The 26843-nt window shown below is 34.5% G+C and overlaps 1 protein-coding gene across 1 annotated transcript in view; it reads right to left on the bottom strand.

Moving 5' to 3' along the window:
• Window positions 1–385: 385 nt before the first annotated feature.
• LOC149528286 (ABC transporter G family member 35-like) overlaps window positions 386–26843 on the bottom strand; it is a 39767-nt gene continuing 13309 nt past the window's right edge. The window contains exons 8-20 of the mRNA XM_089809765.1: window positions 9557–9717; window positions 9362–9468; window positions 9032–9185; window positions 8781–8918; window positions 7695–7837; window positions 7256–7588; window positions 6843–7133; window positions 6644–6727; window positions 6388–6521; window positions 6057–6284; window positions 5754–5925; window positions 1603–1857; window positions 386–794 (exon numbers count right to left, since the gene is read on the bottom strand). Of these exons, the coding sequence (XP_089665891.1) occupies window positions 525–794; window positions 1603–1857; window positions 5754–5925; window positions 6057–6284; window positions 6388–6521; window positions 6644–6727; window positions 6843–7133; window positions 7256–7588; window positions 7695–7837; window positions 8781–8918; window positions 9032–9185; window positions 9362–9468; window positions 9557–9717 (2470 nt within the window). The 3' untranslated portion in view covers window positions 386–524. The remainder of the gene's footprint in view (window positions 795–1602; window positions 1858–5753; window positions 5926–6056; window positions 6285–6387; window positions 6522–6643; window positions 6728–6842; window positions 7134–7255; window positions 7589–7694; window positions 7838–8780; window positions 8919–9031; window positions 9186–9361; window positions 9469–9556; window positions 9718–26843) is intronic.

Below are 26843 nucleotides of genomic sequence, written 5' to 3'. Positions count from 1 at the left end.
TGCCACACTTGTGAAAGCAAAGAGCATGAATACTTGGGAGATGGGCCAAAGGAAGGCCTTGAATCCAAATCTTTTGGAAAAAGAGTAATATTTTTTTTAAAAACTGCTAAAGAAATCCAAATATCTGGAAGACTAAATCCCTTAATTTTTTTCAAAATTATTTTTAGCAGTAAAAGAACTAACCAACAGATCTAAAATTAATTAGAAATCTTTAATTTATTAGTAAACAACAATTGTATCTATAATCCTACATATGTGCAACTATCACAAAGATATAATAATTAAGTTCTTTCTTTTGTTTTATAAACATGAAACAATTTCTTTCGCTTTAATTTAATAAGAATTCTTTCAGTTTTAATAAATGTATTGATTTCTGTACTTCAAATTTTAAAAGAGCTAGATTTTATGTAATTTTTTTTTATAACTTAGGAAAGCTAACCATGTCAACTCAATCAAGTTATAGACAAATGCATAGCAGGCCTTGCCATGTGCTAATTGTTTTATCTGTTATAACATTGTTTCCCTCATCTCTTCTGGAAATTTAAAGTTCTGATTGCATAAGCAAACAACAGTGCAAAAAAAACAGGGAAGATCACTAGGACAGCAGCAGTGAGACCCAACAAATCATGGTGAAATCCAAAGTAATCTTCTATGAAGTGTTTCACAACTTGTGAAGGTTTTCCAGCTACGCTGATCTGTTTGCTCAAGTCACCATATTGACTGGTTATGAGACCATTCAGAGTCCAGCCAGTTGGGCAAATCCAATAGTACCACACCAGCCATCCAGGAATATCCTGCATTGGATTTCCAATAAAATTTCCATCAACGATATGATGATGGAAAGGCTTCTTTGCAAATGGTAAGCATATATATGCAGACTGAAAGAACACAAAACAATTAAGATGAAAATGATCAACCAAGAAATCATTTTGAACTGAAAAGGATATGATCGATATTTTCAAGAGTCCAAATTAATTAGCAAATATTATTGTACAAAAATTGGAAATGCTTAAGATAAAGCAAGGCCAATTTCTACTCAAAAGATAGATTCAGTTACATAAAACTTGGCACTATAACTTAGAGCATCCATTTAATAGTTAATGATTATATTCAATTTTCAATAAACAGTAACTGCTTTTGAATTGGATTGTGTGAGATTTTTTTTTAATGTTTGGACTACATTTCCTATTTCATCATTAGATTGTCAATAAACAGTAGCTGCTTCTGAATTAGATTGTGTGAGATTTTTTTTCAATGTTTGGACTACATTTCCTATTTCATCATTAGATTGTCAGGAATAAACAGAGATGATAAATCAGAATGTTAGAGAATAAACAAAGCTGAAAAATCTCACATAATCTAATTACATATCAGAAAAAGTGATCAAGAAATATTGATAAAAAATCTTACAAAATCTAATCCAGAAATAACTAGATTCCATTAACATGAACTATAGAAACTAAATACACTTCACTTCTTAAAATAACACTGGTCATGTCTTCTTTCCATAAACAACAAGCATTATTCATTCATTCTCAGTTTAGAATGATAAAATGATGACTAGTTTACTGTGCTCCATGGCTTGATTGAGTCTCAACTTACCGGTCTTGGTATAATGAAGCCCGAAAAGAGATTGAAGAGAAAGTAGAAACTTGCTGCTAATATAGCAGCGAATTGTGCATTTGGAGTAATGGATACTGTCAGCATGCCAAAATAAGTGAAGTAGAGGAAGGTGCAGTACATTACAAAGAGGTACCAGAAAAATTTGTCTGCAGACCATTCATATCCCATCGTTGAGTACGTGATAATGCCATAAAGGATAGTTTGGAAAAGGACATAAGGAAGCTCTATGACCACCTGCACCAAACGTAGAGAAAAATTAGACATCCAATTGTGTAAGTAATAGAAAAAATTCAGAACACTTTAATAATCTCAGCACTTGTCAAAGTCCAGATCTTGTAGGTCATTTGGTTATAACCAGTTCTAAGTAATTCCCGGATTGTTTGAAAAATTTCTAATATTAGAATGGTTTCATATAACTTAACAATTTATTCTAACTTGGAAATTAACTTCATAATCTTAACCACCCATGAGAATGGTACCTCTATTCCATTAATTTTCACTTTCTTTATAATTTAAAATGATCCTACCTATATATCTTTTTGAGAAAACCAGAAGTGCTGTAACTCTTACACACTGGTTTGCGACTAATGCTGCCAATGTCGCATTAAACCAAGTGAGATTCGAGTTTATTTAATCATTCAATAATACACCCCCCCAATTAAACGAGATTTTATATTGAAACAATTGATTAAAAGGTATAAAAAAATAGATTTTAAAATTTATTGTAGCAGTGATTTGTTTTTGTCTATATATATGATAATAGTAATTTGGGGCTACACGTTTTTGTGCGAGTCTCTAACAGTGCTATAAACAGAGTCTAAATATCTTTTGTTTTTTGGACTTACTATCTCTCTTTAAAGAACACAAATTGTCACTGTTTAATCAAAACAGACTCTAAATACATGAACACGACAACTGAAAAGAAGGCAAGGTATCAGAAGAAGGGAGAAAAGTCCACCCATTGTTGGTGGTGTGGTCTCCACTTTCGCCCAGGAGGATGAAAAAATTCACGTGACATATAGTTTCTTTAGTGCTCGCTTTGAAGCAAGTTTAACTTGAAGCCTCTCAGGATTGGTCAAAAACAGAGGATTTTTCTGATTCACAGAAAGAATTAATGTTAAATCCATTACCCAATTCAGGCATTAGGGTTACATCAGGACGACACTAAGAATTTTCTGCTTACGAAAGGGTATTGTTTCTAGAACTATGAAGGTATCAGAAACGCCATATCTACCATGCTGGGTGGTGGAAGGAGTGTAGTGGGAAGTGACGCAAGCATGAGTAAGAGGAGAAGCAAGGACCTGTGTTGCAGGTCAAAGAGAGTTTGAACAGTAGGAAACATATCAAGAAAGCTACTCACTGAGGTAAACTTTGCTGATGTGATTGTTACTACAGTTTATCAACGCAGCCACTTAGTAGTGACATTCCAAGCTCGCTATGCGATGTGTAGGTAACATATTATCCATGAAGAAGTGCATGTAAGATGAGTAGTAGGTGACTGTTCAAATAATAAAAATTAAAAAGCCTTCCCCGTCTCTCTCTTTTATTCCACTACTCGGGAAATTTGGAAGCACATACAAGGCACACAAATTGTTTGATAAAATACCTCAAAGAAATGTGGCCTAAGGAATGATATGGTAGCAGCTCGGGCAGGATTTGGCAAAATAGGTTTGTCAGAAAGGCCTTAGAAACATTTAATTAAACGCAAACATCATTTGGCCTGGCTAAATTCAAATAGGAGCTTGGAAGAGAGTATGAATAACTGTCAAGCTAAGTTATCCAGTTCGCTGGTTTAGCTTGCTGTACCAGCAATGGTAGAACTGGTACATGGTCCTCGTCCGGTTCAACTTCTGGTTCGGGCAGGGCGTGAAATTTGGAGACGCAGTTCAAACTTCCTTACCAGCAGATTGTACCCGGGCAGACCAATTAGCAGTTCAACTTTATTGACCTGGTTGCTTGAGCAATCTGATGGGGTTTTCATGAAATGGTATAACCCCTAAATCAAGAGAGAAATTGTGTTGATACTCATTTGCATTTGTAACTGTTGTGAAATCCATGTCAATAAAGTCGATCATGTATTTATTTCATAGCTCTTAATTTTATATCATGTCAATAAAGTCGATCATGTATTTATTTCATAGCTTGCAAACTCTGCAATTACTCTCATTTTTGCTTGCTGGGCTTTGACTCTCATGTTTTTATAGATTTAAAAAATGTACATAAAAATGTTGATGCAGGCAAAATGCTGATTAAGATACATTCTTCATATTAGTGCTATAAAACCATGCATTTTCTCTATTGAGATGTCAATTTCTAATTTTATAAATTTTCTAATTGAATTCTGCAAAAAATACATGTTTCTTTAATAGATTTTAATTTTTAGCAATTCCATAGTTGTCGAATTTTTGCCGAATTGAAAATTTTGGTCTTGCCCAGTACTCTCTGAGTCCGAGTCTAAGGACTATGATTTATTTAAACTATAAGACTTGTTCATAAGCAGTTGTTAGAAGATCTATTCCTGCAATTTGTAATAAGAGTATGGAGCCTAATGTTTTTTAAATCTGTGACTGGTTTCTTCATGGGTGTTTGCCTGTCTACTTCTATTCCGATGGTTTTCTACATGTTCAGATGTGAGCAGGGTGCATTGAGCAGGTTTCTATGTTTCTGCTTAGCTTATTTTCGCTAGCAGTCACTGATTAACTCGTATAAAAATTATTTGTGGAGTTGGTGGTATCATGTATATCATAAGTTTTTAAATTATTTATAAACAGTAATATTAAATTTGTGTACAATTAGAATTGGAAAGAAATTTAATGGCAAATGTTAGAAAAGAGAAGAAACTAGTGGAGCCTTGTGACATTTTTGGCAATATGCAATAACCTAAACTAGAATGATGGAATCTACTGTCCTGTAAACTATTTTAACCTCATAGTCATTGCAAGTATTATATTTTTTTTTTTTTATTATTTGCCAAAAAAGTTTGGGAAATAGGGACTCGTCATCTAACTTCTAAAAATTGTTACTAGAAAACGGTCTTTGATGTCCCATGAATTAGTTTCAACCTCATAGAAGTTAAAACTATTCTATTATTCTATTCATGTCCTCTTATTGCTTGCTGTGCACCAAGTTTGTATTTTTTCCTTTTAATTCTCATAAATTTATGTGATGAGGTGTTGTTCTTTACAAACCTGGAATACACGGATTCATTTAGAGCACTTGACCACATTATTCAAAGCTTCAAAGTTCAAACACATAGATAATCTTATACATTATGTCTGATTAATCGTTTCAAGTTTTCAACAATTTATATAACTCTCTCTCTAAATAATTATAATTTCTATTATTGCATAGTAGTAATTATATATAAGTTATCTTTTCTATTAGAACTTCCCCCCACAGACTCTCATTTTAATATCCTGCCATTAAATTGAATAACATTGGACAAGCTAAAATGGGTGGAGATATGACAGTTTTGTTAACCATAGCCAATTTTGCCAATGAGAGTGTTGTTAGCCACTATTACAAAAATAGGATTTACAAAAATAGGATAGATGTGTCAGCTCCTTTTGAGGTATAAAACAGTAAGGGTCCGTTTGGTTCATGGAATTTACAAAACCTGGATTTCTACAAACCTTGGTTTAGTCAAATCAAGGTTTTGTATATCTTCATTCTGATTTTTGGGATTTTACTGAAACCATTTGTTTCACTCGGAAGATGCGTGTGAAGACACATTTTTATGTGTAAGCTTGGAGTTGAAGGAAAAATTCAAAAAGTAGTCCAATCTATTGTTTTTACACTCCTTAAAAAACAAAATCAGGTTTTGATTTTCAATTCCTACTTTTTTCAGGAAGTTGGAAAACCTGGTTTTGAGGCAAAATTGGAAGTCTGGTATGCTAATTCCATTTTGCAAATTTTGAAACAAACACACAAATTTTCAAATCCGGGTTTTGAAAAAGCCAATTCCTGTCGTCTTCCAGGAACCAAACGGACCCTAAGATACAAATATGCATGTTTAGTTCATCCAATGGGGGCTGTAGTCTCCTTAATGCTCAGAGATATCAGTACCCTCCATATCATATATGAATTGAACATGCATGTTTCATAAACATTTTTTGTAACATATTACTTACCTGGGCAAGAGCATATACAACAGGCGAATACATCCCTGCAGCTTTTTCTCTGTAGAAAGCACTGCGACCAACATCTACAAAGGGCTGCACAGCGGAACAATTGGTTACTCCTATAAACATCGTGGCACCATAAATTGCTCCCATCATACTGAACAGGTCTTGTTGGTTATGTCTGTCAGAAACAAATTCATGAGTTAAATATTTAAATTTTCAAGGTAGAAGAAAATCACCAAGGATATACAAGGATTGAATATCAAAGGAATGCTCAAATATATAACTCAATGTAGAATTTATTCAACTCACATCTTTGTTCCTTTCTGCCAATAGATGGCACCAAATACTATTGCCACGATGAGAGTGACAATCAAGCGTACTAAGTTATAGCCAGGACTCCGCCAGTATGCCCAATATTGCTTCCATAGACATGCTGAGAATTGCTTCCAAGTGTTTTGTGCAAACTGAGATGGGAAATGAAGGTCCTTTGAATCTGGTGCCGGGATGCTTAAATTTTTAACAAGTTCTTCAGTTTGCCTATAGATGCTGAAATATATGAGTAAATTTTCCAAGGCACAGTTCTACTGAATTCAGAAAATTAGTAATGATTTACAACCAGATTGGTTTCTTTAGTACTCACTGACAAAGGGTTGAGTCTTTATAGATCTGAGCGAAGTCTATACCATTGCGCTGTTCAATAGCAGTAGAAGTAACTTCTAGCATCCATGTTGCAGGATTATATGTATCTTTGATTTTTGGCACACCCAAAATAGCCTGTGAGGGAGATAGAAACATAAGTATTGAGTTGCCTTTTGATTTCAACTTCTAACTCTGTAACAAAGGAAAAATGAGTTCACCAAGCCTAACTTATTGACCTAATGACTTAAGTGCCTTACCTCAAAATATTGTATAACCTTCTCAGAACGATGACCTAATGCACCCCCAAAAATGATTTCACCTCCTTGTTTCATTAATAGCAACTGTGGTGATTCAATATGGCTCTGTCAGAATAAAAGAAACTGCACAAGCATATTTGATCCTGAAAACACAGAAATAACTTTATAAATTATTTCAAACCTTGCCTCAGTGAAATACCTCATCAAATGATTCAAAAATGTCGATACTTGGCTGGTGAATTGTACAAACTACTGTTCGCCCTGTATCTACAGTATTCCGAACTGCACGCATTACTATAGCAGCAGCACGGGCATCTAAACCTGAAGTTGGCTCGTCCATAAATATGATAGAAGGATTTGCTACGAGTTCTACTGCTATTGTTAGTCTTTTTCTTTGCTCGGTGGACAGGCCACTAACACTCGGTATGCCCACAAGGGCATCTTTCAAGTTATCTAATTCAATTAGCTCCATGACTTCATTTACAAAAATCTGGGGAAGACAAAAACATCATCCATTATTCTCATCAGAAAGAAAGCAAAAGGAACCAAAAATTTGCTGCATAGGGTTAAAGCAGCAATGGTGTAGTATTGGAAGAGTGATAAATGAAGTACCTTTTTAGTCTTTGCATCTATTTCAGGTGCTAGACGCAAAGACGCTGAATAGATGAGTGATTCATAGACAGTAACTTGAGGAGAATGTATGTCATTCTGCTCACAATACCCCAATATTCTGGAAAATGTTTCTTGTACCTTCCGGAATCCTGAGATATATATATCTCCCTCAATATAGCCTCCTGTCTTTCTTCCAGCTAAAACATCCATTAATGTTGTCTTCCCAGCTCCACTAACACCCATTAAAGCTGTTAGAACACCTGGTCTAAAGGCACCAGTGACATTTCTGAGCAGCTGAAGTCTGTCTTCTGTAATGCCTTGCTCTTTCATTTCCTGGCAAAGAGATGTTTTGAATTATTTACCGTTATGTAATAACAGGGCCGTATCACTCAGGCTACACAATACAGATAAGACTTGAGAAATTGAAAGAAAAACATACCATGGGCATGTCAACAAAATACTGGACATTTTGAAAAGACATTGCCAATGGTCTGAAAGGTAAAATCATTCCCTGTCTAGTTGCATTAAACCTTCTAGAAAAGCTGTCCTGTCTATTTCCTGTATTTGCCATCTGCACTTCAGCTGTATGAAAACATCCAAAGTAAATTGATTCAGCAAAATGAAAAGTAGATTATTAATAGACATGATTTTTTTTAAAGTTTGTTATATCGGTGAATCTATTATTCAAATTGAAAACTTACTATTGTGTTATCCAGGCTACAATAATGTGTAGTGATAATCAAGGAAGTCATGATTGCCTGTTTTTGTTATGCTGTAATGTTTCCTATTGTCTCAAAGACAGAAAATGCAGATACATGGCTACAAGTTATAACAATCCATGAAGATATAATAATGACTTTTAATGAGTCAGCAGTATCTGTTGTTAATTCATCTTGGTAGTTACAGTGATCTTGCTAAAGAATATTCATCAATAACATGGAAACACAAATAAACTTAGAAACTCACATTTTCTATATATTGTCTCTTAACCCCAGAATCATGGTTATTCTGAAGAATGAAAATGCAAAATGGTATTTCATAGTTGACATATGAGACTTAAACGAAGCATGTTTTCACAAGGCTATATTAATTTATTTCCTAGGAGATGTGAAGCAACCCAACTAGAGGAGCCTAGTGACAAAACTTCTTCCACTATGATCTGATTGCTAATACTTAAAGAGTCTCCTGCTAAACAAAAGAGATTTACTCTTCAAGATAGACCGCTCCAAAAATAATTACACTCATCAAGATTTCAAGAAATGTCAGATGTCTTATTTATGCGGCAACCAAAGTTTTCATTAGATATTGAAGCTTGACAGAGAAAAGTGGTTTGAACTTTGAACTTAGTTATTTCAATTTTTCTTTAATGTTCTTTTTGTCTATCCTCCCATATTCCCCAACTTAAGAGATTGGTCAAAGTGCTCATTGCCTTTTGCCAAGTTATTCTATTGGCACTGAAAATCATACAAGGACCATGCTTCTATCTTTGCTAACTGTTTTTGTGCAAAGGAAAAGAAGTTCTCACCAATGCTGTTGGCTTCTTTTTCTGTCCTAGACGTTGTGGAGCATGGTTGACGTTGTAATTCAATTGCTGCATCCTCTTGAATTCCTTGGATTTGAGTTTGCTTCTTCTGAGAAATTACAGCTTGAGGCTTGCTAATTGCTGTTTATATATATAAACTTTAATTAAAAACCAAAGTAAATGAAGATTTTGAAATGGTATTGATGTTAAAAGAAAGACCTACTGTACAAATCTTTTTCGTTTTAGAAACTTACGGTTCAAATATGTCAAAGCAAGGGTGTAGACAATATTCAGTAATAATATAATACCCATCAATGCTCCCAACCCCATCCAATATAGGTTTCCTCTGTGGAAAAGTCCTCGATTCTCCAGTATCTCTACACCAAGATTTTTATCTTCAGAAGACGTCTGCTACCATTGGATTCAGACAAGAATCACAAGCATTAAATAAGATTAGAATGGATGGTAAATACTAATGATAATGAAACATATAAACTACTTATGTAGTAAAGGATTAAACTTTTTGTACCATGAAAATAAAGAAGAAAGTACCAGGTACAAATTTCAGACATGTTCATACTCACCTTACTAGTCCATCTTGGAGCAAGAAACTCATTCACTGTAATTGCTATCTCTGCATATGATAGAGGTGAGATCCAGTACACCCATCGGCACCATTTTGGAATTGAAGCTGCATATGAAGAGACTTCAATTTTATTACCTTTGTTTTAAAGTAGTATCCAACCAAATCATCCAAGTTTGGTAAGTAATAGTCTTACGTCTTGGGATGAGAAAACCCCCAAACACAACAACAAGAAATACTGACAGAGAACCAGCTGTATTAGCAATAACCACGCTTCGAGAAAGGGCAGCAGCTGCTCGGAATTGTGAGACTGCTGCCAGATGCATGGCAAAGAGGGTAAGGAATTGTCGGAAAAACCTGTATGAGGAGGAAGACAACAACTAATGAATTTCTTTTATATCGTAATGATACATTGAACTCTTATAAATGACAAAGACCATTCTGGAACAATAATAACAGCAGAGTGAGGCTAGATTGTTCTTCAACAAAGAAGAAACATGTAGAGAAGTTATATTGGAATTCAGCATCTCTTGTAAGAAAATAGAGTCAGAAGAACTTCAAAATACCAGTAGAAGTTGTAATGAAGAAAGTATGATTCACTAACTTCAATGGGCAAGCGAGGAACAACAGGCCTATCTTCCAATCAATACCAACCCACTAGGCTCAAGATGACTCAAGCACTGAACAGGTGTAAGGGTCCTCTTTTGCTCATGTGGATTGTAGGATGTGTAACAAAATGAGAGAAAGAAGCAAATTGGATGCAAAGGGGATAAATTTGTGTAATAAGCAGCCAATAGACTAATATGACAAGTCTGAGATCAGATCTGGAAAGTAGACAGAGCCACTGACCTCTACCAAAAATTCTAGCCAATTTTACGTGATAGGGGTGGCTTAAGTAGATAGGGACAATTGGACTTTCCCCTTCAGGTTAAAATCATGTTTGTTTTGCTAAGTTTTGATGTCGGACACTAGGATTTGAGATAAACAATTAAGGCTTTCCAATTTTGGATCCAAAGCTTGGGTACCTATCAGTTGCACACAAAAAACAAGGAAAATGTTGGGAAAAAAGGTTTAACCCAGTCAAACCCTTGTATAGGAATTAACCTTAAAATTGAAATGTAAAATGCGTAAAGGAAACAAATTTGCTATCAGTAATTGAGGCTTCATAAATGTTATAATTTTGCAAGTGCTGGATGGCTCATAAAGATGTATGAAAATTGTCTTGATGTAGTCTTGTTCTTAGATCTGGGATAATAACATGAATGCCTTGACACATACTATGATCTAGATATTACTCTATATCTTCCATGCTTGATCACTTGAATTGACTTTATTACTTCTTGGATACTTTATTGCTTGAATACTTAAATGGATTCACCTTCTCTTGACTTCCTCTTTCTTATTTTTTCTTAAATCCCAAAATGAGGGAGGTAGGTTTGCCTTTACACCTCTCCAAGCCATTTCTAGACTCAAGAGTCAAAGTAGGCTGACTTTGAATTTAGAATCCCACTTAACATCACAATAGCAAAGTCTAATTCAAAATTGGGCCCAACTTAGAGTGAGAAGGGTGACTTCCAATGATAGGGCATGTTGGGTGGATATTCTACAACCGACAGTTTGTTAAAATTCAATTGCAAATAGGTGCACCACCCACAACATATGAGATAGAGTCTCCTACTTTTAAGAGAAGGCTCCCCCTTCTCACCGTTCCTTGGATCAACTCAAGGTAAGCAAGAAGTTGAGAGATTTTGAAAGGGCATTACCAATATTCTTTCCTCTTATCTTTCAGGAAAGAATCCACTTACCCACGGAATGAGTGATGGGCAAGATGAAATCTCTAACTACACCTCTATCTAATCGCTGGAAACGGTGATACTGATTAATTAACACTAACTCAAAGGCTGATTGAAAGCATACTGGTTTGACTCTAAGTCCTATTTTAATCTATTCTATAAGAATAACCTCTACCATTGGGGCACAAAGATTTTCAGAAGTAGAGAATTCCAACTATTTTTGTGAATCGAGAAGGTAGTACAAGCTACAATCAAAGCTTCTAGTCTATTTATCACCACAATTGCTACCAATCAAAGCTTTGTTTCTTAACTCGTTATGCTCAATCATTCAAACATACAACAACAACATGAATCAAAGATAACAAATGCAAATTACATTCAAAGCTTCTTATTTGCACTATCACAATTGCTCTCAATCAAAGTTTCAGCTCCAATTGCTTCTTTGTATTAACTTTTCTTCAAATATTGCTACAAAATCAAAGTTATGCTTGTGCAGTTCTTCAAAGCTTTCATGCATAAAGTAAAAGATGATTTTTGAGGGAGGCACTTCTTATATAGGAAAAGAAGGTGCAAAAAAGAGGAAAAAGTGGGAGCAAATCAACCACTTTGACCTAGTAAAACTAGATGAGAAGAATTTTTGGATTACATGTCATGAGGACATGCAATCAAATTACATACGATTGCATTGCATGCAATTCATCTTCTCCAACTACAAACACACTAAAAACTTAAAAAGAAGAAGACGAAAAAAGTTGAATCAATCCTTAAGATTATATAGGAAAGCCTTATATTTAATGATAAAATCATGAACCATAGGAAAATCTGGGATCTCCATTTTCTTTGAGATGGAGTCAACTCTGATTGCATTCACATATGCTGATTTTACAACTTTGTAAGTCTTTGCAAGAGAACCCAACAAGTGTTTTTCTACGGGCTTGTATGCAGCAGATTTGTTCATTGTATGTGATCCAAATTCTTTAGAATCAAAATCAGCATTGACTCTATCACTGTATTCTGAGGCCATCTCCTATTTAGTGAACAAGTTATCATCTTCAATAAGGACCTTGCATCCCATTTTCTCTAGAGCACTCATGATCTCCATTTCCACTGTTAGAAAAACCTTCTAAGGCTTGTTGTAACTTTGTCATAAGGTTTCCAAGTACCTCCTCCTTATGACCATGAGTCCTTGATATCAGTAGAACATATTAGAAGATGGAATGATGTCACATGAAATCAATGCATCTAGATCAACGACTGATTCAATCGCACATACCCAAAATTTCTTTTAAGGTATTGGTTACTTGGTTGAAGGATGCAATCATGTCATGGAGTCTCTTCAACCTCTCTGATACATTGAAGGAATTTGATTGCATCTTTGATTAATTGAACTCCTTTTGAGATAACTTCTTCGAACCAAGCCTTGGGTACCTCAGCTCTCTGATTCATCTGAGATGTGATGGCTATAGGCTACAAAGATTGTTGGCAAATGATCTCATGAAGACAAGCAACCTCCTACTTCAGCTGATTCTTCTTTTCCTAGACCTCGTGATCGCTTTTTGACAAATTAGCAAGCACATCTTGGGTATCTTGCAAACACCCAAGGCGTGACTATTTACCAAGTTCAATTTTGGTGAACTTTTAATTTGAGTGGATAAGCTCCTCAGTTGGTTTGTCTACCAAAGGCTCTGCAATCTCAACATATTTAGTCTTTTTAGAATCAACAACGATTCTTGAAATAACCTTGGCTTTTGAAGATTTAGATTTATTCTTCTTGATAAGGAGATTATTTGGGGGTATTGCAACCTTTCTTCTTTCCATGGTGATTTTTCCCAACCACGCTGGCAGACTGAAACCTTCATCTGCAAAAACTGGGACATTGATTACAACCAACATTGATCTTGATTGTATTTCTGTTGTCACAATGCATGCTTCAGTTTCATGGCCGAAACCATGGGTATCCTCTAAGATGAATCCATCATGAACATCTCAAATTCTGCAACCAAGGTATCAACTTGCAAAAATTGCTTGACCTTCTGTGAGAGTTGGAAAATCATCAAATACATTTCCCAAATTCTCACACTGCTCCGCTGTGAGGATAGGAGCTGCCAAAGAGATGGGGAGTGCTGACATGTTCACTTTCGAGATAAAAATGGTAGGTGTCAAAACAATGGACAATGAATCCACATTGTTATCTATGATATCCAAGAAGGGTCTTTCCTGAGTGGATGGATCTTGATTAATTTTTGCATGTGGGGGAGATATGATCATTATCTTTCCCTCTTCCTTGTCATCTTCTTCATTAGATTCTTCCTTTGATTCTTGACCTCGCATGGGTGTTTGAGAAGAATCTAAAGGTGGTTTTGATCCTTTTTCTCCTTTGAGCTTGAACTTGAGAGTTTTGGCTAGCGCTAAAGAGGATGAACCATCCTTGCTTGTAATCTCCACCTAAGATGTCCTTTAAGTAGGGGTTCAAAATGATTGCAATATAACCCAAGCTTTGGATGTACTCTCCCAAGGCTTTTAATTTTAAGCCAGTTGTTAGTATTCACTAGGATATACTAAAATCTATCAAAAATAAACATGCCTTCTTTCTACTGCCAATGAATATGAAAAGGACAAAGCTTGTCAAACCCGACCTTGTGATACTCTGGATCTAGGATGATGCCATCATCTTCAACTTGAAAGCCCGATGGAATCTCAACCATGTTGTGGTCAACGATTTGCCTCAATGTGAGCCTGTAGTAATCCATTTTCATGATGTCCACTTCCATGCACAAGTCAATCCATACATCATACGGTAAACATGGGTGAATACTATTTTGATCTTTGAACACATCCCTCAGTAATCAAAGTCGAACCTAGTTTTGAATTTCTTCAAGGTAATAAGATGAAGTTATGCTTCCATAGCTTTTTCTTTATACATCGAGTTGAGCTTGTCATGACCAATTACAAGGGGTTTGGTAGTGGTAATGGTGAATCCTAGCTTGTGCTGACTATGTTGGTATGATTGTACCTCCATGATATGTGTGAGGCCTCGCCCCGACCTATCGTAGCATAGCGATACATTATTATTTTGATACTCACGACTCGAGATGTCGAGACATTATCGGATACTTGAACATATTATATTATTTCATGTCATGTGATGTTTACTTTCAGATATTTGAGTTCGTCATTTAATGCTTTATGAACATGTATGTTGATGAAATAAGTAAATGCAGGATTGACACTTTGATTATGAAATTGTAATGATTAAGAATATGAGTAGGATGAGAGAAACCCTGATTGATTTGAAAGATGTATGTTTAATGTATGTGATTCCCTGATATGTATATACATATGAGCATATGATTTTATGGGGCTACTGATGTGTGCAATGAGTGTGCAAGATATTTTAGCCGAGAAACCCGACGGAGGAACGGAATTGACCCCTATGTGCCATTCATGAAAACCATGTTGTTCATATCTTATGGTACTGTGAGATGTATGAATGTATCTTTTTGTGACCAATAAATGTTAATGTTTCATAACTGTGATCTTATAGTATCACTTGACACTCGTGAATTGTATGTGCATTCCAGCATGCTAGTTAGGGTTAACTGTGTAACCTATGGACCTAAGTCAGACTAAGTTAGTGCCCTTTTTGCTAATCTATTTTTAATTGAGTTTAGTTACCCCTAATCCGGATTAGTGCTTAATCTGCTTTTTGGAGTTGTTAGACAGTCTTAAAAATTCCTAGCTTTTGTTTGGTCCCTAATCAATTCCTAAGGCCTTAAATCATGAAATCTTTATACCCAAGGGGTATGGGTATGGGTTGGGGGTATTTTCCACCCCCTTAGCCCCCTTTGTTGACTTTTGAGGTCACTCAAAATGTCTATTTTTGCTTTAGTGCGAAAATTGTATGTTGTTACCATGAGTTGAATAACCTCAACTCCACTTAGAGGTTAACCTTAGGTTTGGTTGAGTTAGAAACCTCTAGATTTTTTAGGTGAGTGGATCTTATTTAGAGGCCCTTTTTGAGTAGTTTTGGTTGTTACCCAATCTCTACTTTTAGAGAGAAGTCTTGGAAGATTGAAGGCAAGGAAGGAAAAGCTCTTTTCAATTTGTTCATTTTACCATAACCTCTTTGTGAAGGTAGGAGTTCTTCATCTCCCTTGTTCATGTTGTTTCATGCTTGGTTCATGCTTATGCTATTGTGTTGTTTATTGGTATGCTTGTATGTATGTTGGGTATGCTTGGAAAGGATTGAAACCATGTTTTCTTGAATGCTTTTCTTTCATGTTTTGTTTGAATTTCGAAGTTTTCTTGTATGGGTGTTTTGGGATTACTCACCCTCGGATAGGGCAGAAGTGGCCAATTTGGGGAAAGGTCTTCAGTTGGACTCCAACAGTGTAGAGTCTCTTCTCAGGACAAGAAGAGGGAGAGAGGGTAGGGTGTTATGGGCCCCTACCTGTCAGCACAAACCATGTATGAGTTTTGGCATGTAAGAATGGAAGAACGGAAGTTCTTGAGTTATAGCCCCGATTGGGCACCTGGTTTGGTGGTGTCTGACATCTCCTGTTGGAAAAATCCACCTTTCCCTAGTATTGATTCAATGTTGAACCTGTTGTGAAAGCCTAGTAGGGAAATGAATGTCTGATTTTGTTCCTTGTTATGTTTGTTTGTCACTTGGTCAGTTTTTGTTCACTCCACGGCCTCAACAATGTTTTATAGAAAATGAAATGGGTCCCTTGTTAAGGGCCATGAAGGAAATTTAAGTTTGATTGTTGAAATTTCGGAATAGAAATCCCGTGTAAATTGTATTTTAAAACCTTTGTTGTAATGGCAATGATGCCGGGTTTTCTTCCTGGTTCTTTCTCGGCGGAGCCTTTGAATCAAGTTGACAATAAAATAGTGTTTTGAGTAATATCGTTCTTATGAGATTTTCGTATTTTCTTTTCAGTTATAGGAATGAATATCAAAATGAGATAGAATGATGATGTTCAATTTTGCGAATTTTAAGTGTAAATATGTTAAGGCAGTTTAACAAATAAGTAAATAAATGATACTATGTTATGAATGGTTAATATTCCAATTCAATTTCATACTTATTAGGAGATTAAATGGATCTTGCATTGTTAACAAAACTATTAAACTTTATGTAAACCCATCAAAAAAAAATAATACCCCCTTTGTCACAAAAAAAAATAGTTCCTTGAAAAATCTATACTTAGCATAAATTAAAACTTCAAAAAAAAATTTGCCCCAAAGAGTAAAAATTCTCTAGATTTTGTATGGGCAAGCAAATTAATTGGTCTCATGTGATAATAGATAATATTCTCTGTTGATGCTTTAATTTAAATTTAAATTTAAAAAAAAAAAAAACATAAAATAAAAGAAATACTTTATAATACTCTAAATATCCTAACATAATCTATCCACTTAACTTTTTATCATGACTACTCTTATCTATCCTATCCTAAGTTTTCACCTAACAAACCTTTTTGCTTTATTACCCTTTCCCCCCTAAAGTCTTATTAACTCAGGCTTTGATAGTGATTTTGCCATCGATGTCATAGCTGACATCACCCCACCTTTTGACTCTTGCCAAAAATGGGCGCATGGCATCAAGATATCATTTGGATGGGTTTTGGAAGATTTTGTTTAAAAAAAAAAAAACCTTTTCCCTCATTCCTTTAGCGCCTAGACCTTTGTCAGGCTCTGCCATGCACAGGGGGGGCACAGATCTGCCAAAGGTACGTAGGGACAACGCTTGGGCAGCACGCATGGCATTGGGAAGTGCTTTGTAAAGCGCTTAGGTTAGGATGGGGGTGGGTAGTGGGGTGTATAGGTTGGTTAGATAATTTTTTTAAAAAAAGTTTTAAGTTTTAGTTTGAAATATATGTTAAGTAGTTTAGTTTATCTATGTTTTTTAGATATTAGTTTAGTTTAGTAAGATAATTGTAGTAAAGGGTAAACTCATTATTATTTTTATTTCATGTTAGGAATTTTGAAATTTTCCTTGTTAATGTCAGGTGTTAGGTTGTTATTTATTATTTTATTTAGTTAGTATACTTTGGTATTTATGTTGTTTTGCTGCTTTAATTTTAAACATTTTTATAATAGGATAATTAAGTATTGTTTTTTAAAAATTATAAGATTCAATAAATTAGTATTAGTTAAAAGTGTTTAGATTGTAAAAAAATTTAGAAATTAGTTCTTTTAGTAGAATTTCATGAATATGTTTAAGGTGTTAATAAGCTTCATGCGAGCGAATATTGTGTTTATTATGTTAGAATATGATAGACTAATAGATAATGTTAAATGGTTTTGCTTTATCATTTAGTCAAATTTAAGTTGATTATATTGTTATTATGTTAAGAATATTTTACTTTAAAAAAAAATCGTCATGGATTTAAATAAAACTTGTGATTTGGATAAAGTTAAATATAGTATATTTAGGTACGTTAGATGTGACATTTATCTTAATTAGTTCTTTGATTTAATTTCTCAATTTTATTAGACCCGTTTTCATTTAAGTTGTTATTCAATAATTTTAAATACAACGTTGTATAAGTAATGTAATAACGGAACAAATGTCGATATCATTTTAATAATGAGAGTTCAATTTAACGATTGATTCATTCTCATGATTATAAACTTAAGAGGAAATGTAGTGAACCTATTCTTTAACTGTTTTATAAACGTATCAAACTTAGTGACTTTTAAATTATTAACTTCAAAAATAAAAAAATAAAAATTGTGTGTGTTTCTGCCCGTATTTTTGGGCATGGCAATATGTTTGGCTTCTCCATTAGAATAATCCTATTAGTAGGATATCTTGGTAAGGTATATGGTTCCCCTAAGAAATAACCAACTCTCAAATAGGTGAAAGTTGGAAATTGCAAGAAAATGTAGCCAAATTGATTTACCCTCTCCTATGCTTCATATGATACTCTTTTGATTATTAGCTCTTTGTCAAATTGACACCTGAAATGTCCAAAGAATGCATCTTGGATCCCCCTGTAATGTGGTCATAATAGTTCTATATGGGAACTAGAGTCCAATCCGCCTTGGTGGAAAGTCCTAAGAAAGCTCCCATAGTCGCAACAATGTAGACCAAGTACGAATCCATGTAGAATGTTGTTGATGTTTCCACATGAACCAATTATTCACATAGTGTTGTGCTTATAAGCTCTCCCCAGTAGATGGGTTCCTTGTTATCAAAGATTTGAAGGATAAACTTATACGTCCAAGGTTCAAAATCGCTAGATTCCTTAAGACCACATACTCTGCTAAGGAGAGTTATCAAATCCTTAACTTTTGGTTTGAAGTCAGATTTGTGTATTGTTTTGGGACGCCTAGACAAATTGGATCTTTTATTATCAAACCAGTTTGCATTTGTGTGCTTTTGATAATCCAATTTGTTATAATTCCACAGTTGTAGAGACATCTCTTTAGAAACATCTACGCATTCTAAATCTTGAGGAACTCTGAATATTTTCTGAATAACATTCGGATCCAAATTGATGATGACCCTGCCATCCATATTCTTGATTGCTTTTGCCTTTGGGCTGAAACGTTGAGCACATCCCTAGAGGAACTCAAGTTTCCAGGCAGCCATGGGAAAAGCAAACACTAGATGAATATTATCTCTTTTGATGCGTTTCATCTCCCTGTTAGCATAGCTTTGATTCTCTACAAGAAATCAGCCATTTCCACATGCCCAATCTATGTATCTGACACTTGATCTAGAGAAGATGAAACGAGTGATGTAGTTGTATGAGCCAATTCCTTGTCATACTGCTATTTCATCTTCCCTTTGGATTTTGATGGCACAGACATGTCTTGTGCTGCAACATGGAAATTCCAGAGTAAATACATCATCTGAAGGGATTGACTCCATGAAGATGTTAGCCTTTGATTGGCAAAGGCAGACCTATGAGGAACAAGGTGTTCGGAGTATTGATTAGATACTCATGGAAGACATTTGAGGTTGGAAATGATTCGGAAAACATGTGTTTGGACAAAAAGAGCCAAAATGGGACTTAGAAGGATGGATTACATGTGGGCAAGCTTTTGTTTGTTTTACCAAGAATGCAAGCTGGATGCATAGGAATGTGTGCAAAATGACAACTTCGGTATTTAAAAGAATGACCTTTTACCAAAATTGGATTCTCTAGAGGTAATTACGTTTGGTAAAAATAAATCATTTTTCCTTGAGGTAAACATGTAATTGGGTTTAGTGGATGTAATTGCATGTGTTGGAAAATGGATGAAGTATGGATTGGCATGAAAGTAAAAGGACTTCTTGCATTCTTGGATAGGATTCTTCAACTTTCTTCCAAAAAAGAAACCAAAACAAGTAACAAACAAACAAGAAAAACTAAGAATAAAAAAAATACCTCTTACTATTGACTCAAACATGACAAACTTCAAGATGGTCTTCTACATGCAATTTCATTTTTTGAGTTTGGAGGGTTTTCAAGCATTTGTAATTAGAAAACTTTGACTTATTTAAAGAAAAAATGCAAAAGATATGGCATGCCTTTGAATAAATAGATAAAAACTAGCCAAATAATGCAACATAATAGCAAAGCAAGCAAGAAATATTAGCAAAGTTGAATCATCTACTTACTTGGAGCTCAATGAGCTAGAAATGGAGGAAAGAGAAGTCAAAATGAACAAGTCTTCTCCAAAATTGGGTTCTCCAAGTACAAATGCATGCAACAACTTAATGGCTTTTGACCAATTCAAAGTTGCAAATACATGGGCATTTTTGCATGTAGAAGGCAAAATGCAAGTTAGCAAACCCTTGAGATGTAAACCATTTTTGCATTATTCATATTATTGGGCATTTTTGGGAAAAAAATGTGCCCCTCATGTGCACATAAACAAGTCGTTTTTGCTGTTCTTGGTGAAAAACATGATCCTCACATGCCAAATCCTGCATTCAAACTCCAAAACACCTCCAAATGCAAATGCATGGGCTGGAAATGCAATTTTCTGGGCTTTTTTGGTCAAAACTTGCCCTTTTGCTGCATATGCGTGAGACATTTTGACAAGAAATGAGCAAAAACGTGGACTATGATAGCATTTACATGCATTCAAATGCATAGTTGGAATCTAGGAATGCATTTGCATATTTAAAATGAACATATATGTGGGCTGGAAGTGCAAATCACTTTCTAAAGGAGGTATTACATGTAACGTTTGGAAAGAGATGCATGTGCTGGGTGAAATCACACTCTTCTGGCCCTCTTACATATTTTAATATGCATAAAATGATATTCACTTGGGCATTTTTGGCTCAAGAGTGGAAAATTAGGGTCTTGGAGAGTTATTACATGTGTTTGTAGGGCAAAATCACACTCTATAAGGCCCATTACATATTTTAAAAAAATACAATGTTTTATTTGTGTCAGTCCACAACTTGGCTTCCTAGAGAAAGTCACTCTCTCCAAGTCCTATTACATATGACCTCCTTTGGATATAGATGGGAGTTTTAATGTAAATTGGACTCTTGGAAGTCCATTACATATTTAAATATGCTTTAGTATGTCAACCACATGTATTTTCAAGCCAAAATCACACTGTACAAGTGCATTTGCATGTAAACATGTAAATAAGACATGTTATTGAGTTCACACAACTTAAGTGACTAATTTAGCATTTGTCTAATTGATTCTTGAGTTAATATCACTTAAAGGGGTCAAATATAATACTTACACTATATGGTTTATATATTTTGTGCAAATATTATACAAAATATAATATTTTACTTAGATGTTTTAAAATAAAACATAAAGTAAAACTCAACATTAAATTAGAACTATATAGTGATAAAGTCACTTAAGTGAAAAATTTAAAAACAACTCAACATAAAATATAGCACAAAGTGTACTATAGTCACTTAAGTGATGGAGTAACTTAGAAACATAACATAACATGAATTTATGTTATATTTTTCAAAAAGTGAAACTCAACTATGAAATATAACATTCATATTTTAAATATGCAATTGTGCTTGGAGAGTCCACTTTTGGGCACTTAAATAATCATATCTTTTGATTACCAAGTCCGATTAAGCCCTAAGATATGCTGAATCGAAGGGAAAACCAAAAGCAAGAGATTGAACAAAACAAAAATCTAAAAAAAAACTAAATGAACACTTGAAAATGCAAATAAGGAATTTGAAAGCATAGGCTTTAAAAAAAATGAAAAACGAAAAGGAATTGATGAAAGTCTTCAATATTCATTATGTGAATTGGGGTCAATTGGTTGATCAATGTTTGTCAATTAAATAATGAATTGTCTCAAAGAAATGTGGAACTAAGTTGAAAAAGTTTCGTACTACTACCTCCATTTTGTGGTGACAAATTGCAAGACAACAGGGCAAAACAAATTACTATCTACTTTGTGCAAGTTTGTAACATCAGAGTACTCTACCTCCATATGTAACATCAAATTATTCTACAATTACAATTCAACTGATAAGAAATATCTAAACTAATACTGAAGTTAACCTAAAATTTTACATCTAATTTCATTACTGAATATCAAATTTATTCTAAATTATTGACAGGAAACTATATCTATTCTACTTTAAGAATCAATTTATAAAACATCTAATTACAGGGAAGAATCTATCAATGATAGAAATAAAGAAAAAATGAAACAAAGATACGTACTGATTTACTTGAAAGACTTTTCCAATTAATTGACCAAGCTCTGACTTTGGAGAGAGGAGAAGCATTAACATAGGCTTAACCTCCCAACCACGGACCTTTTTACTTATCCCCACAAGTTCTAAATAAATAGAACAGCCCTCCCTACCTTGAAGTCAGGCTTGGGATGTTCATCGATACAGTCATCGGAGTACTCAGGTGAGTTGAGGTCCCAACAACTATTTGATTGAATAGTTGAAGTATCAGGACAACAACATGATCATTTTGTTGTGGCATGTTCGCCCTTTTATCGCCCTGGCCAGGGATTTCAGAGGTGGGTTTCTATAACCCGCTCTCCACCGCTCAGCTTGACAATTAATTCTTCAAAGTGGGTTTTACATGAGCTAAATCGGATTATATATTTGATAACAATTACTGATAACCTTTCTTATTTATCTTGTGACAGATTCATCTACACTTTTCATCATCAGCAGATCGTTAGATCGGTGATTCCTCAGTGCCTGAATCTATTACATCTTAATTATAAGATTTTGGTTCTACCTACTCAAATCTTCCTCAGTATTCAGACTTGATCTTTATTACTGGTTTTTATGGATTTATACAGAACAGTTTAAAACATAACTTCACAGTTTTATGTCATGGATTGATATTGGTATAATTTTCACATAAGAAAAAAATATCATTGAGGCAGAGTCAGACAATAAAAGAGATCAGAGGTTTTATTAATTTCTTTATCAACTCAGTCTAAGACACTGCTCACTGTTATTGTTGAACAACTACGTGATAAGCACAAGTGATGAAATATGACTCAATCTGTATATTTATCTTATTCACAATGATTCAACTCGGCTTAGAAAAGAGGACAGGAAATGAGATGGAAAAATGAATCGTATGAAAGAAAATGGAAACGTTTTCAGTTCACTCTTACTTGTTTGTAGTATACTTGTGCGTTCGGATTGAGGAAGTCTACAGCCCACACTGAAGTTCGTAGCTCAAACTGTATGCAAGGATGCTTCACGTAAATACTGTTGAATGCTTTGTAATGGAATCAGATCTTAAAGCAATACGTTGGAGACTGATCAGAGAGGTTGATGGATATTTGGGTGGAAGACCCAAGGCTGGCTACTCATAGCAGAGAGAGAGACTTCTTCATGCACTAGCTCGGGTTACAGAGAAAACAAAAACTCAAACCAAGGCAAGAACGTGAATAGGCGGATGTCTCTTCTTGTCTCCCCAAAACGACAAGACAACATATAAATTCATATGCACGGCTTTACATCTTCCGCCATTACAAGAATGCATTACGTTTTGAAATTCCATCGATTGGAATACGAAAAGTTGGAACAAGAGGTGGATAAAGGTTTTGCTAATATAAATTTTAATGTTGTATTATTATTTTGGTTAAATTATAATTAAGTATAAATAAGGTGACATTATTGTATTATAGATCTAATATAATAGTGCCACTTTAAAATATTTAATTATGATTTTAATCAAAATAATGATATATTATTAAATGATTTACTATTAAATAAGGTAAGAATTTTCTTATTTAGTTTTTTTTTTAAGTCTTATATTATTTTTAGCTCATGTAAATTCCCACTTTGTTATTTGTTGTCAAGCTTTAACAGTCCTGCCATGGCAACTTTTGATCAACCCTGATATTCCTGATAACTATATCATATGATCATTCCATTTCCGTATGACCTTATTTCGTAATGCTTCCCCTCTTTTTCAAGTCTTTATCCTGAAACCTTCAAAAACAATCATTCTCGCCAAAACGTCAATTTCATAATTAAATAATATTGTTAGGAATTTCATCATACATAATAACTTATTGAACAATGGTTAAAGAAAAATTATATTCATTTTGGCTATAACCTATATTCATTTTCACATGAACACAATGGCTATAAACTATATTCATTTCACATGAACACAACAGCTATGAACTATATTCATTTCACATGAACACAACGGCTATAAACTATATTCATTTCACATGATCACAACGATTATCTTTTAAAAAGAAATTAGGGCAAAAATTGGGATGTAACAAGGTTGCCCCTTGGCAAGGCAAAAAATGTTCATATTTTCATTTGGGGCCAATTTTAAGACAAGGATTCTGAAAATGTGTGCCAAACTAGGGTGTGAAAAGGGGAAAAGTGTGAAATTGACCACATGGGGTAATAGGGCCTATGTGCACAAAAGATAACTTTTGCATGAAATAATTAAAAGGGGCACACCTATAGTTAAGGGAACTCATTAATTGAAGGCTCAAATGCATGGAAGAATGAAAAGACACTAAAATGGATGCCAATTAAGCATACATTGTACACCTTAACAAGGTGCTTACAATTTAGGTTGCTGCATTTAACCCCCACTTTAGTGGAGTATGATTTTATGCACATACTCACATTAAATAATGCTGACAACATAGGAAAAATATCTCATCAAGATAAAAGAGACAAGGAAAACACCAAGCCCCGAAGTGACTTAGGTCCTCATCAATCTTAAACCAAGATGAAACATCCATAAAAGAGAGAGAGAACATGACCAAACTAGCCTAAAAAGGTAAACTTACTATGGGTCATGCAAATGAAGAGATAAGTGCAAAAGATGAAATTGATAATCTAGCAAACTGCACTATGCTAGTCAACCCATTTGCAACGAAATTGGCCAAATAATGCATAGAGGCATAAAATAATGCACAAGAGAAAATAATGCAGAGGGGCATAAATGTATAATTCCAAGGAGCACATTATCTTCTTGAGAAATCAACTAAAAGGAGATTACTTGCGAAGCAATCTGCAATTGTGCATAATGTGTAACAAAGAGTAGTGTATGCCCCCATGTTAAAGCAATTGTGTGTACCTTAATGAGAGAAATAGCTTTAAGGTAGTATACACCCAAAAGATAAGCATGTTTCCACTATGACTTGCCCCCGAACAAGACCAAATCAAGGGAAATAAATGCATGGCAAAGAGCACAAAAGGGATTTACTAACTCTTGGGTTAGTATGATCATATGATAACTCATGTATATCAAGAAGTATAGCATAATGAATTGATATCATCTTGTAAAGGTTGTTGAACTATGAACACAATGGAAGATCACATAAGAAAAATTAAAAAAAAAACTTTTTGGGTCAAAATTGCAAAGACCAAAAAGAATGATGGCTGTCATCACTATGCTTTGTCCTCAAATAGACAACACAAAGGCACATTTACAACAATAGCACATGTGCAACATAACATGTATACAACACAAAAAAGAGATAAAAATTGAGGAATATCATAATAGGTCAATTCCTTTATCACCTTGCGACAATGGAGTAACAAGGGTTGCCTAAAGAAATTGAGACAAAGCATGTAAAATGAAAGACATAATGGGGGAAGCATAGTATGAACAAGCGAAAACAATAGATCTCACTAAACAAGAGGATCTAGTCAAGTGTACCATTTTACCCCCTTTCTCAATTATCATTGCTCAGGGAAGATATACAAAGTAAAATAGGTGGATTGTTGAGAGCAAAAAATGTAGCTATTGAATTGCAAACAAGGACCATGTTCTAATGATGAATCACTTTGTTTGTTACAAGGAGCTAGGGATACCATTAATGAAAATTTAGCACATAGTTCATGATTTATTTCAATAACCTCATACATGTCATTAGAATCACCAGGATCAACATCATTCGCATCATTAACATTAATATAATCATCAAGAGTATCTTCATCTAAACTAATTACAATAAGATCTTTTATATGGAAAGAGAAATCATTGTGTTTACAAAATTTAATTGTTCTTTAGACTGAGTTCCTCCCTTAGGCTACAAATAGGTTGGGCAAAGGGAATCAAAACATTATGAGGTGTCTTAGAGGAGGAAAGAGTTTGGAAAGTGTTGATGTACGTTTTATGATTCACCAAAAAGTAGAACAAACACCAAAATATTTTATCCTCTCTTGATCAAAGTAATTTACATGCTAAGATTGTGGAAGATCGCACACCAAACTCCAAGGTTTGTTATGTGTCAAGTCTTGACTGTGAATAAGCTCAATGGTTGATGTGATTTGTTGAATATCACAAGGGGCCTTACATTTGCATTTCTTAGATTGATTTCAAACCATACTAGATGGGGGCTATTGAAATATTTTGCAATAGGGTACTTTGTTTTGGATTTTCAGAAATATATAGAAAGTAAAGGAGAAGGGTTTAGGAATTCTACTTTACTCATAAGGGTAATGACAACAAATAATTCTTTGATGGACAAAATCCCAAACAACCAAGTTTCACTTTGCCAAGATAAACTGCAGCTATGCAAGAATTGATGTAATCTTTAAGGGGTTATGCACATTATTTTCATACCACCACGAACACCATCAGAATGTACAATGCTCGTGAAGGATAGAAGTTAAGCATACATAGAGATGGGATTCAAGCTAACTTTGCACCACAACTTGTAATTAGTAAACTGTCAAAAGTATGAACCAAGAAAGTCATCAAAACACCATCACATTCTCTATTGAAATCATCCCAGTTATGAAACCAATCTAACTTAAATGAGGGAATTATCAAACCAAGCAAGCACTAAGATGCATCAAATAATCATCAAAATCTAATGATAATTTTGTTGTCTTAATAGATGTTAGCAACAATCTAAAAGTTCCATTGCTTACAAATGAGAAATGAGGCCTTTATAGAGGTCCCCAAATACAAAAGGTGGCCCAGATCAAAACAATGATCGATGGCCCAAATTCTTCCACCTTAGTCCTGATTAGGGTTTGGGAAAGAAGAAAGAGTCTATAATTCATGCACGTGTCCACAAACCAATAAAGAGAAAATTGCTTCATTAGTGGGGTTATAAATACCCACTATGCGTGTCCATTCAACAAGAAAGTGAGACAACATGAATGCACTACGCATTAAATTCTTTGTCCTCCTTGAATAGGTTATTCTTGATTCCCTTCCTTATATGCAATGAACTTTGACTTGGGGATCTTTGACTAGCTAGTAGACATGA

This window comes from Cupressus sempervirens, chromosome 11 (genome assembly GCF_028749045.1).
Source record: "Cupressus sempervirens isolate cs-2001-9-10 chromosome 11, ASM2874904v1, whole genome shotgun sequence".
NCBI lineage: Eukaryota > Viridiplantae > Streptophyta > Pinopsida > Cupressales > Cupressaceae > Cupressus > Cupressus sempervirens.
This window is presented reverse-complemented; position numbering and strand designations above follow the sequence as displayed.